Source organism: Anabrus simplex, chromosome 1, assembly GCF_040414725.1.
Source record: "Anabrus simplex isolate iqAnaSimp1 chromosome 1, ASM4041472v1, whole genome shotgun sequence".
Classification (NCBI taxonomy): domain Eukaryota; kingdom Metazoa; phylum Arthropoda; class Insecta; order Orthoptera; family Tettigoniidae; genus Anabrus; species Anabrus simplex.
The window spans coordinates 537,155,962-537,170,410 of record NC_090265.1 but is presented as its reverse complement, the minus strand read 5'-3'; the positions used below and the strand labels follow the sequence as shown (position 1 = coordinate 537,170,410).

At 36.7% G+C, this 14,449-nt stretch overlaps 1 protein-coding gene across 1 annotated transcript in view; it reads left to right on the top strand.

Annotated features, from left to right (window-relative positions):
* The window catches only part of HIPP1 (HP1 and insulator partner protein 1), a 242,426-nt gene that overhangs the window by 114,354 nt on the left and 113,623 nt on the right, over positions 1-14,449 (top strand). Inside the window, exon 5 of the mRNA XM_067135488.2 lies at positions 5,454-5,664. Coding sequence (XP_066991589.2) covers positions 5,454-5,664 — 211 coding nt within the window. The remainder of the gene's footprint in view (positions 1-5,453; positions 5,665-14,449) is intronic.

Genomic DNA, 14,449 nt, shown 5'->3' with positions numbered 1-14,449 from the left:
ATTCATTGAAATCTGTAATATTTAGTATAACATTTTCAATTCGTCAAAATTTAGAAGCCCAAAGCAATTAGAAAGCCTTTTAGTACATATTCTATATATTTAAAGAAGCATGAGATAGTTCAGCATAGTTTGAAACAAATGGTTTTTTAAAATAAGGGTGCAAGCCGTAAAACTAACCCATGGTGTATCAAAGGATGGATAGATAATATCACATTGCTTACCTTGATGTAGAAAAAACTAAGTTACAAGTTTGGTTTTAATTTTCCGTTCACCAGAAGTTTGACTCAGGATTACATTGAAAATGCCTTGTCTGTTATAAGAGGGGAGGTAACAATTTTTCATCTGATTCTTGGAAATTTGGCAGTGCCATAAGTACTGTTATGATCAATAGTTTGCTTTCTCCCCCTCAAGATAGTAACTGTGAAGTTAATGTAGCAGCATTCCTTGTCAAGTTAAAGGAATTTGAAGAAAGACTTTCATTGCACCTGTAAGTGAAATGTCTGAAGACAATGTTTATTTATTTCTCTATATTGATGTCAGTATCATTGAAGATAAGCCTACTGAGACGAATGCCAAGAATTATGTTATGGGCTGGGTATCCAGTGAACTGGAACATGAAGAATGTAAAATAGCATTGGCATCATTTAATGATTATGAGCATGATGTTGCCAACTTTCATATATAGATGAAGAGATATGACCAAAACAAAATGCTTTTTACCAGTGTGTGTGCTCAGAGCTTGTCCTATAAAATGTCAGAAATTTTTTGATATAATCTTTATAAATGTGTTATTGAGAGCATCCGTGGTGTGAGAAGCAAGATGGTAAGGTTACTCATGAATGAATGTTCCAAATTAGGAGGAGTGTATAATAGTTGTTATTTGTTGTTGGCAAACAAATATCTTGCAGTCCTGATAAGCATTTGTAAATAAGAAAAGGATTCCTCTGTATCACATATGAAAAAAGTAGCGTCAAGCTACAGAAAGTAACCTACAAATAGGTCCAAATGCTCATGAAAAGTGCCTATTCTTGATCCCAGTACCTATCCTACAACATCAAAGCAAAGTTTTGTCATGCATGATTATGTTACTTTCAGTTGGTATTCGAGCCAAATAAACTGTACGAAACAGAGTGCTTTAGTTTTCTTTAACTCTCCACTTAAAATTATTTGTTATCTAACAACATTTTAAATGGCATAACCAATGTAAACCTTGCAAAGTAATTTTGGTACGCGGACAAGTAAAATAAAAAACTGCAGACTTCAAGGAAAGTGTAGTATATAATATCCAACTCGCATCAAGAGATTGCACTGTAAGCGGTCTCCCATTAAAGGCATGCAAATACAATCGAGTTTCCCCTATTATCCTTATAAGCTATTTGGTACCATCTTCCTCATTCTATGAGATGACAAACAGTCTGTAGACCTTGTCATCCATTTTATGAGGGATAGCGGTCTGTTTTATCGTGCTTAAATGAGAAGTTGTTTTCTTCACTTGTTTTGAAGTTTTTATAACTACACTTTTATTTTTTGACGGCCTTTTTGTTTGTTTATAATGTTTAATATGTTTTGAATTTTTAAGCTAAATAACATGCATGATTTTACTTAAAAGGCAGTGCCTTTTCAATTTTATTACATTTAAATTAATTTTTAAATCATTTTATAGGAAAATAAGGTATTGTGAATTAGATCCACGGATTAGTTTAAATACATAATCATCTTCATTATTTTTTTTAAACCCTAGTCAATGGGGTGAATTTTAAATTTTACCTTGTACCATCAGAGGCCAATGACCTAGATGTTAGGCCACTTTAAACAACAAGCATCATCATCAGTGAGTTTCCCAGTATCAGTGTAGAAACAACTGCTAACCACCTTGTTCCTATATCTGGGATAGACACACCAAAGGTTCATGAGACAGATCTGAATTTTTCTTTTGATAGAACCTTGGTTATAGAGCACTTCCTTGTGAATTTTAATAAAGGGATGATGGACTGATTCATTAAGTAAAAGTGGGCATTAAAATAGAAATACTGAATATGTAGAAAAAGCTATTAAAGCATGTGCAAAACAAAATGTGTGTCATTAGTTCGTGACTAGGTAGATAATATAATATTTTTTTTCCAACTTTCTCTTCTTAGCGTATATAAAAACAATTTTTCCATGGACTACCTTCAAGCCTCAGAGATGACATCATTATTGTTGTCCTTATAAGTTCATGTCAAATTTTACGTCACTATCTCGGTACTTGAGCCTCTGTGGCTCAGGAGCGCTCCAGCCTCTCACCGCTGGGTCCCGTGGTTCAAATCCCGGTCACTCCATGTGAGATTTTTGCTGGACAAAGCAGGGGTGGGAGAGGTTTTTCTCTGGGTACTCCGGTTTTCCCTGTCATATTTCATTCAGCAACACTCTCCAATATCATATTATTTCATTTCATCTGTCATTCATTAATCATTGCCTTCGGCAGCTGGCACAATTCCTATCCTCGCCGCTGGATGGGGGCTTCATTCATTCCATTCCTGACCCGGTCGAATGACTGGAAACAGGCTGTGAATTTTCATCTCGTCACCGACCTATGCACACTTAATACCTTGTACAGCTGAACTTTGTTGTAACGACATCGGTTTCGGCAAAAACTTGTCTATAATGTAATGTTTTCTGTGGTACGGTCATATTCCTCATAAGAAATATGTTTTTCAGCCTTGTTTAATATGACAAACGTATATGCATCTACCTTGCATGTAACGTCATTTTCAACCTCAATTTGTTGAAATCTGGTAACCTGGCAAATTCTTTCCTGTCTCCTTTTGTGATAGACCTCGGGAATGCAGGCAGATTTCCCACCCATTTTAACCCGCCTGAATTCTTGCGGTATTAACAATACCTGCGTGCGGTCAGTTTCTACTGGAAGTTTCCTCTAAGTGCACGCATTTTAATGCAGCATGACTACTAAATGAAAAGTTTTACCGTTGGAAGAAAAAGTTAAAGTGATTCACCAGATTGAGAATTGAATTTAAAAAGCTGGCGTGTGTTGTGAGTTTGGTCTTGTTCATTCCACTGTCCAAATGATTTGAAAGAGCAACGATAAAATTGTTGCTGTATTTGAACAGGTGGTTCAGAAATTAATTTTTATGTGTACCTCAATGTGTTTTCCAAGTTTCATCGCAATCGGAGACTTAACCATTGCCGATGTTCCCTAGTGAGTGTCACGCTGTTCACAATTGCCATCAACGGCATAGTGTCCGCTGCTGGGCCCGTAGTCGTTCTATTGCTGTATGCAGAAGATTTAGCTCTACATTACAGCTCCGAAAGGATGGTGTTTGCTGAGAAACACCCACGGCAGGCTATTACCAGAGTCGACAGATGGGCCCTGCAAAATGTTTTTCGATTTTCAGCGGTGAAAACCTCAGTTCTACATCTTTGTTGACGTCGGCTTGTGCATCCTGAACCAGAGCTCCACTTGCAAAACAATGTCTTATCAGTGGTAGACACTTGCAGATTCCTGGGTCTCCATTATGATAAGAGACTAATGTGGCAGCCCCACATCTGCCACATCCGTCAGCTGAAGGTTGACTGCATGAAGAGACTTAACATGCTCAGGTTTCTCAGTGGCACTTCGTAGGGGGACTGACTGTGAGGTGCTGCTACGTATCTAGATAACAACAGTCCTCTCCCGAATGGACTCTGGTAGTGCGTCTTACAGTTTAACATCAAGATCTATGCTGAGCCTTTTAGACAGTGTTCACCATAATAGAGGCTGGCAATTTGAGCTTTCTGTACTAGCCGCATTCTCAGTCTTCTCGCTGAAGTGGGAGGCAGCTGTTACTCCTCACGTACGCTGCCAAAATTCGTGAAATGCCGCTACATCGAAGCTATCAATGCATCTTTAGTACCCAATACCACCAGAGGTACCAAGACCGGCCGAATACCAAACGGCCGGTCGGATTTCAAATTGATAGCTTGTGTCATGAGTTAAATATACTGTAGATATTGGTGGTTGGCTTGAGCGGACTTCTAGTGAGGTTCCTCCATGGTTAGTTCCGCAACTGGATATACGGCTAGATCTACTCCGTGGACCCAGGGCGAACACGGATTCCTCCTTTTATCAGAGGTATTTCCAGGACTTCGTTCACCAGTATCTGGCCACAAAACATGTTTTCACGGATGTTTCTAAAGTCGGAGAAAATGTTGGTTGCTCTTTCGTCACTGATGGTATAAGCATGAACATCTCGTTTCCTAGTGTATGTAGCATGAATTCTGCGGAACTTTGCGCTGTTTGCACTGGGTGACAAAAGAAACCGTTTTCTCGTATGTACCGACTTGTTAAGTTCTCTGCAGTCTATCAAAACCTGTTTCTTGCTACACCCACTGGTGCAGCAGATTCCTGACCTTGTAGCCAGGTTAAGTGATACTGGCACCAGAATCACTTTCGGTGGCTTCCAAGCCACGTTGGGATTGCGGGAAATGAACTTGTGGATGAAGCTGCAAAGGAAGAGGTACTTTATGTCCAAGACCTATGAATGTACCTGCTCAAGATATTTGTTCTCATCTACGTCAAACCATCTTGGCGTCCTGGGAATCGGAGTGGCTAGCTATCCGAACTCCCAATGAGCTGAGAACTGTATGGCGGTCCTCTTTCCGGCCTTCACGGAGAGAGGCTATAGTATTGTGTAGGCTGAGGATAGGTCACGGAAGATCTCTAAAGAGGAAAGAACCCCCTCCCCCAGTGTGTTCTTGTGCTGCTGACTTCACTGTGGCTCACATCCTCTCAGAGTGCACCGATCTCTCTGGCCTAAGACGGAGCCCCGGCCTGCAGAAAACACTCGAATGCATACTAGCCGATGACACGACTGCTGCTGATCTCATCATTGGCTTTATGTGCGAGAGTGGATTAATCAAGGATATGTAAATTGCAAGTGTTCTGTTTCTTGGGTAGCTCACGTTCCCTTTTTGATATGTTAGTGATTTTTAGACTTAATTCAAAATCTTTTTGTTTTATTTTGTACGTTGTTTCAAAATTCCTTCATTGAATAAATAATTTTGGTTTATTTTAAATTTCTTTTCCACATAATTTGTTCAGAGAAGATGATTACCTAGTTGTACTTCCTCGTAAAACAAAAATCAGCACCACCACTGTTGTGGGGCAGTTGTATAAAATGTAAATAAATAAATAAAAACTTTAATGTCATGAAGTTGCCATCGATCTAGAGATACTACATTTTAATTCTTTGATTCTCTTTCATTATAATGGTTTTCTTACTCTTGATAAACTTTGTGCATGTTTTCCATTTTGTCCACCTAAATTCTCCTGTATCGTCCATATAAGATATATTCCATTACTTACTGGTATTTTCGTTTACACTGTCTATTCCTATGATATAACATGATTCTTTTTGCAATCTTCATTTAGATGCATTTCCTGTGGTATTTAAATTTTTTATTTTTTTTATTTACAGAGATTTCATGAAGTGCCTTGCTTTGTTCAATAAGCCAATAGTAGCTGGAGTTCATGGGGCAGCAGTTGGATTAGGTGTAACTATGCTGCCGTTTTTTGACATGGTATTTGCTAGTGATAAAGCTACTTTTTACACTCCATATGCCAGACTTGGCCAAGTACCAGAAGGAGCAGCTATTCTAACTTTGCCTCATATGTTTGGAAATGCAGTGGTAGGTATTATCAGTTATCAAAGTTACTTACATAATTAATTAATTACAGAACTCCTTCACAGTTTATAAATAAAGTTGTAGCAAATAAGAATAAAATTCTTTATTGTTTCTACAAATACATATATTTCAGATGGCATTTTCTGTCAGTTCTCAAATAAGTAATGTTTAAAGAAATATGTAATGGAAAATTCTAGTTTGTTTACCTAGCAGGCTGATCATACAGTTCAAGTTGCTTAGCCCGGTTGTATTGGACAGATAGTGAGTTTGATTGAACCTTACTGTCGACAGTCTTGTAGATGGTTTTCTGTGATTTCCCATTTTTGCACCACACAAATGCTGGGACTGTGTCCACAGCATGTACTTTCCCTGTCCTAGCCCATTGCCATCCTTGCATCGCTGAAAATCTTTAATAATGAATTTGTGGTATATTATACCATTTGTAGAAAAAAGTATTTAGTTTCTGACACTGGATTCAAATTGTAGGAATTTGATAATTATGGATCGAGAGGTAAGAACAAATGGCACATCCTCTCTGAGTATATGGAATAGACAGCTGCAACAAAAATCTACTAAGATATTTTAGACATTAGTGATTTGTGATGGAAGACCACTATTTATTCCACAACTTTAAAATGATGGTAGAACCTCTGTTAACTGGAAGAGAGGGGGGAGTGGCTTTGGACAATGAAAATTTTGGATAATAATTGAAATATAATTTTCATAGCTAAAGAATGTTTTTTGACATTATAGATTAAAGTAAATGAAGAGAATACATACACAATGCTAAGAAAGCATTTTAATAAACCCAAACAACTGTACATGTTTAAATAAACCATGTTCCAAAGTGCATATAATTATATTGTAAATACTGCACTATTTTTTAAAAAGTCCTTCTACCTTCTTTTGTATTTTTTTCACATCGTTTTCTAGCCGTTATGTCACACGCCCGTTTCATTACCAGAATGTCAGAAGGCTTTGATTCGTCACATCACAAACTAAATTTCTCAACAGAGAAGGGAAAAAGGCAGTCAGAATCCAAGCATTCCATTACTCACCCTCCTTTGTCATAATTTAACATAGCAAACAATGGAACTAATGATAAAGTTAAAACATAGTTGGCAATAGGGAAGGGAAAGAGGTAATCAAAGTTAGAGTCCACACATTCCATTGCTCATCCCCTTTGTCATAATATAACATAACAAACAATGTTCCTTCAATTCGTTTTTACAAAAAAAAAAAAAAAAAAAAAAAAAAAATTTGGTCGTTTTAGTTAAATAATTATTTTTGTTTAAAATGTTCCAGATAACAGAGGTTCTCTGGTATAGTTAATGTAAAGAGAATGCCTGAATACAATGCTTCCTGCACTGAAAGTTGACAATATTATATGCAGCTTAGGAACCTTATAGACAAGACAATCAGGGTATGACTTGCAGAAGAATGAGTACCTAGTTTGTGACAACAGTTTTAGCATAGCTGTTGGTTTTGTCGGCTAGCTTAATGAAACACACTGTAAATTTTTGGGAATGTGAACATGAACATGTAATTTGAAATGTATGCTAAAAGGGATTGTTGGTGACTAGCCAGTTTTCCTTCTCTCCTATCAGTCCTGTTGGAGGAGAGAATGATAATTTTGAACTCTTAGTCTAGTAGTTGCCCTTAGTTCCTCACCCCAAAATTTTTAACATTAGTGTTGCAGTAGATGAGAACCATGGTACAAGAATCAGATGCAGGCCAGGAAGCACTTATTGAGGGGAGGGAATTAGATTGAAGAGGAATGAGCAAGGATGAAACATTAAAAGTTATGCATATATTACAGCCAGGATATCTTTGAGTCATATATTTTTTTAAAGATTGAATATCTTTGCATTTTATTTTTCTATGATTCCACTTAGTGATCATTGTTTTATTTTAATAAAGTTCCACCTCTCTTAGCATTATTTTCCCATGCATGTGATTGATATTTTCCTTTCATAGCACTCCTACTTTTTTTTCAAGTTGACGAGTTTCATGTGAACTGTGGATCACGTACAATAAAATACATGCTTTAAACTTCTAATCTGGGCATGAAGCAGTCTTAGAGATATACATTAAGAGAGATAAATTTCATGTTGATTGGTCCAATTGAACATAGAAAATAGACATAATGCTCGGTGAACTAAGCTAGGTATTTTAAATAATCAAAAAATAAACTATTTAGATTTAACCATTACCAGACACCCAACCTTTTAAAATTATAAGATCTTCAGAAAACCCACTCAAACTGCTGCTACAATCCTCCAAGGCTCAATACATCCTCAGACTCACAAACGAGCAACTTACAATAGCTTTGTTCACCGAGCGTTTAAGGTACCCATATTTTAAAAAAAGATTTTTAAAAAACGAACTGAACACCATTCGAGGTATCGCTAAATCCAATGGTTACAATAATTTTCTATTTGAAAGAATAATAAACAAATTCAGACATCGTCCTTCACCACATTAAAGAAAGAAAAGCCCAGCGTCCCCTTAATTTCTACCTTCACGTTTAATAAAGAGATCTATAAAATTGCTAAAATTTTTAAGAAATACAATGTAAAGATAGCCTTTAAAACTAACAATAAAAATGCGGATATCCTATACAATTCCACATCAGTTAACAGGATTAATAGTTTCTCAAAATTAGGAGTTTACAGAATCAAGTGTAATAATTGCAATTTTTCATATGTTGAACAGACTGGGAGAAGTTTCAACAAAAGATATTCAGAATATATTAATGCCCTAAGATTTAACACATTCTCAGCAGTAGGTCAGCACATGCAAGATTGCAATCATAATTTTACAGACATAGAGCAAGATATGGAAATCCTTAAGATATTAAACAAAGGCTCCCTACTTGATATAATGGAAAACTGTTCCATACATTTAGATCAGTATTTCAATTCAAACTACAACCTTAATGACATTTCAGACAAATCCAATATTCTATTTGACCCTCTCATTATTATTTTTAGAAATGTTAATTTGACAAATCATAAATTAATTTTTCATTCAGTTCATGGTACCTTTCCGCAGCAATTACCCCTATTTCTACACCCCTCAGCTCTGCCATAAAAATAGCCCCTCCTCACTTCCCCTCCCTTTCCCGTTCTCTCTGATCTGTCCTACCCTGTTTTTCCCCTCCCTTCCTGATCTTCCCTACTCATGATTCCCTCCATGTCAGTTATGCAATACATCCAACACACCACAGTGCAAGGTGAGTCACATATTATATTTTCATTATATTTTATTATTTTTTGCCATTCGATCGTCCCCTTTTTCAGCCCTTATACTAATTTGGTTATAATTATTATTTATCGATTCACTATTTTCTGCATTGAACTGCGAATCTTTACCATCTGCTTTATATAAATAATTTGACTTTCATGCGCAACTTTCACCTTCAGTTTTTAAGGACATCAAACTAGAAGCTCTTTGAATGGCGTCAATGTAACATGTTTCTACATTATCCAGTGCTTGTGCATAACTTAATTTCTAAATGCCACTAGTACCATATAATGACTTACAGCTATCAGAACTTTGTAACGAATGATACGCAAGTTTTAAGAATCTTCAGCATCCAGATTAATCAACTTGAATCATCCTTCAAGTCAGTTAAGTGCCTTATTTTAATGAATTTTATGCATAATTTAAAACTTTTTTCACCAATGTGACTATTTTTTCATCTTCAACTTTTTACTTCGTCAGCCCACAATATTGTAACGTAAATAAATGAGTACAGAACCTGATAGCGTCCTATTTTACACACACACACACATACTTGCCGAGCTTACAACTTCCACAAGTACACAGGATACACACTTACACACCGAGCTCGATAGCTGCAGTTGCTTAAGTGCGGCCAGTATCCAGTATTCGGGAGATAGTAGGTTCGAACCCCACTGTCGGCAGCCCTGAAGATGGTTTTCCGTGGTTTCCCATTTTCACTCCATGCAAATGCTGGGGCTGTACCTTAATTAAGGCCACGGCCGCTTCCTTCCCACTCCTAGCCCTTTCCTGTCCCATCATTGCCATAAGACCTATCTGTGTCAGTGCGACGTAAAACAACTAGCAAAAAAAAAACCCACACTTACACGGTTCACTCTCTCTCTCTCTCTCTCTTAGTTTCTCATGTTCCATCTACAATGACACACACAGAGAGTCTTCGATTATTTACACTACACTCATTCAGCCACTCAGTCACACTCGTTAGCGATGTCACGGTCCACAGCCTACACATCAGTCTCGCAGCTCGGGTTAGTATCCACTGTTCACTCAATCCGTCGAACTCCGCTCGCAGTCTGCACACGTTGGCACCCAGTGTTCCCTTCACGTTGCTCCAGAACACAGAAGGTTCTTCTACCACAGCCGGCCCCAAGAGAGAGACACGCACGACGTCAGGGAAATAGGAACGAGTCCTCGGCTCCAACAGACAGATACTCCATCAGGCTGACACCTCAGCCCAGGCTATCACTGACTGCACTCCTCGCTAACTCACACCAGCAAACTCAATCTAACTCCCACTCACTCCAGGCAAGTCACTCCTCTCTTATATAACTGTGCCGGCTTTTCTAGAACAATCCGGATACTAGATGTATCCAGAAACCTCGCAAGATGGAAGACTCCAGATTAATTGTTTGGTTGTTTCCATCGTTCCATGCCGCGCAACCATAGACAGAAGAGAGAAGGGGCCGGTCTAGCACTTAAATCTTGCTCGTGATTGATGTGGTCGAAGCGTCTGTGGCTGGGCCGATACGGTGACGAGCCCGGCCCATAGCAAGTTGGCATGGCGGACGCTATAACCATTACAATATTTTTACGGCATATGTACATCGTTTATGGACCTTTTGATATGTTGTGCAATTTGTGTTATTGGCTGATGATGACCTTGACCTTAGGTTGAAACTAGTACCAAATAAATGTTTCATTTGTAATGTAAACCGCATTGCAAAACTTTGGTATTGAAAAGATGGAACTGTTAAACTAAAACTTTTAATTTTCTATGTAGAGATATACATGCAGCAAAACCTTTTATGTGCGACTAGTTCTTTGGGTCATTGTGAGGCTGAGTCAGGTAGTAAATGTTAGTTGCCTCATGCAAGTGATTTCTTTCCTTTTAAGAATTGACAATGATATTTTCTAATTCATTCATATGAGCAACTTTAGGTTTCTTTCTCTCTTTCACCACATCTTAAAACTAGTACATTGTATGCGACTGTCATATGAAAATTATACTGTAAGTTAGAAAATGTCATGTTTTGTGTATTTTATTATTTGATAGTACATAATCGAGCAATCATTTCCTTGAAAACCAGCAGTCTCTGGCTTGAAAATTAAGCATTTATTGTGAGTTTAACGTTTTAGACAGAATTATTTGTAAAGTGTGCATAACCCACCTTCGGGCTAAGAACTCAGCATGTGCATAACCAGTGTTGCATCAGCTTAAACCAAAGGCTAAAGTATTCAATAATTTAATCTTATTCTTTTACTGCTTTTTTTTTCCCACACCTGTGGAGTCACGGGTATGGACTGTGTTGCAGTTGTTGATTTGGCCCTGTTTTACTGCTGAATGACCTTCCTGATGCCGACTCTATATGCAGCGGTGTAATCAGTGTTGCTTGTTTTGGTGGTGCTCGGTAGTGTGGTGTGTTGTCTAAATATGAAGAGGGAAGTATGGGGACAAATACAAACGCCCAGTCCCCGATTCAGAAGAATTAATCAGTCACAATTAAAATCCCCAGTACGGACAGGAATCACACCTGGGACCGTCTGAACTGAATGCCTCAACGCTGACCATTCAGCCAAGGAGTCGGACTACTCAATAGTTTTAATTACATAAAATCAGCTTCATGGTCCGTATCGCACTTCAATAGATTCACAATTAAGTATTTATTTTCCACCTAGTCGATACAATGATTGCTTAAGGCAATTTTTAATGGTCAAAAGTGGTACTTTGTCAATTTTATACATTTTTCATCTAAACAGTGTTATGTGGCTGAAGATGTTGATAATATACGAAACATGTACCACTTTTGACCATTAAAAATTGCCTTAAGCAATCATTGTATCGACTAGGTGGAAAATAAATACTTAATTGTGAATCAATAGTTTTAATGCGATCCATTAATTGATACTTCTCAAAAAGAAAAGTAGCTAGTACAGTACAGTACATCCTATGTTTATATAAAACTTAAAAAATGCTACAACCCTGACAGACCTACAAGACAACCACTGTTCAGCTCGAAGGAGCCTGCAGATTAACTCATTTAATTCCGTTGTTCCCAAATGGGATGAATTTTAGCATTGGTAGTATTGGATAGTCAGATAAATTCACTTTCCCTCCACTGTGGATTTTTGTTCTATTTACTTTGTTGGAAGGAAGCATATTTCTGGCTATCATGTCTCATTGTGAAAGGCGTAGGTTGGCTAGCGTAAAGTTGTACACGACAACTGCACAAAATATTGGTTACACTGCAATGCCGCCCAAAGAGATTACATAAAATCAGCTTCATGGTCCGTATCGCACTTCAATAGATTCACAATGAAGTATTTATTTATTTTCCACCTAGTCGATACAATGATTGCCTAAGGCAATTTTTATTGGTCAAAAGTGGTACATGTTTCGTATATTATCAACATCTTCAGCCACATAACACAGTTTAGATGAAAAATATAAAAATTGACAAAGTAATGCTTTAGAGGAAGTGTCCTTGAAATTAACATAAGATTGACAAGATTAAAACAAACAAATAACTCAAGAGAAAATATATAAATTATTTCTACAATAGAAAGCAGTCGTCAAGGAAACACTTGTACAATATTCCATAGAGAAATTGTCCTAATAAATATTCTTTTCTTAATAATCCATGAAAAAAGATCAATTTATAAATTAAAAATTATACATTTTATAAGTAATTATCGAAATGAAGAAATCCTGATATCACAGTGCGGCTGTTATTATTAATGTAGATGAAAATATAACTAATTCCTAGTTGTCAAATCTTATTAAGCCTGCTTTCCTTTGGAACAGTAACTCCTGTCATTCTTTCACAGTTTTGCGCCGGGTGTAATATTGATGATGCGTTCTTCCTTGTTCTTGCACCTGAGGAGGAGGAGGAGGAGCGGGGGATATAGGTGTGTCAAGAACTTCCTTGCTGTCACCTATAGCTTCAACTGAGGAGGAACAAGTTGTAGGGCTATCTGTAGGTGGAGAAATTCCAATTCTTTTTTCTTGATCCTTCTCAAGCATTTTCAAATATACTAGAATTTGATAATATAATGGATTCTTATATTCTACAGCCTCATTAAGGTTATCATTTTTCTTTACAAGTTGGTCTAGATGAATGTACAGGTCTTCATATGTGTTCATTAAGCTGCCCTTTTTTAACTTTTTTATGATGGTCAGGTCTTGTTCTATGTTTGTAAATTTATGACCTGTGGCAGTCATGTGTGATCCCATTGCTGAGAATCTTCTATGTTTTTCAGCATTCACATGTTCCAAATATCTAACTTTAAAATTGCGGCCAGATTGTCCTATGTATGTGTTCTTACATTCAAAGCATGTGAGTTTATATATACCGGAATCAAAAAATTTATCTTTTTCCGAGAGATTTATTGTATCATGGTTGAAAATACTATGTTTCATGTTGTTATTGGTGGAAAATGCAATTTTGAAATTTTTTCTTTTAAATAAATTTGTTATTACATTGTTTATCCGACAACAAGCCCTCTTGAATGGTTTCAACAATAACATGATTGATAAAATAATTAATAAATTTTCGGAGAAGCAACAATCTAAATTAGCAGTCGAACCTAGTAAAACTGAAAAATATATCAAGTTCACATATAATAATCCAAACATTCATGTAATAACAAATTTATTTAAAAGAAAAAATTTCAAAATTGCATTTTCCACCAATAACAACATGAAACATAGTATTTTCAACCATGATACAATAAATCTCTCGGAAAAAGATAAATTTTTTGATTCCGGTATATATAAACTCACATGCTTTGAATGTAAGAACACATACATAGGACAATCTGGCCGCAATTTTAAAGTTAGATATTTGGAACATGTGAATGCTGAAAAACATAGAAGATTCTCAGCAATGGGATCACACATGACTGCCACAGGTCATAAATTTACAAACATAGAACAAGACCTGACCATCATAAAAAAGTTAAAAAAGGGCAGCTTAATGAACACATATGAAGACCTGTACATTCATCTAGACCAACTTGTAAAGAAAAATGATAACCTTAATGAGGCTGTAGAATATAAGAATCCATTATATTATCAAATTCTAGTATATTTGAAAATGCTTGAGAAGGATCAAGAAAAAAGAATTGGAATTTCTCCACCTACAGATAGCCCTACAACTTGTTCCTCCTCAGTTGAAGCTATAGGTGACAGCAAGGAAGTTCTTGACACACCTATATCCCCCGCTCCTCCTCCTCCTCCTCAGGTGCAAGAACAAGGAAGAACGCATCATCAATATTACACCCGGTGCAAAACTGTGAAAGAATGACAGGAGTTACTGTTCCAAAGGAAAGCAGGCTTAATAAGATTTGACAACTAGGAATTAGTTATATTTTCATCTACATTAATAATAAGAGCCGCACTGTGATATCAGGATTTCTTCATTTCGATAATTACTTATAAAATGTATAATTTTTAATTTATAAATTGATCTTTTTTCATGGATTATTAAGAAAAGAATATTTATTAGGACAATTTCTCTATGGAATATTGTACAAGTGTTTCCTT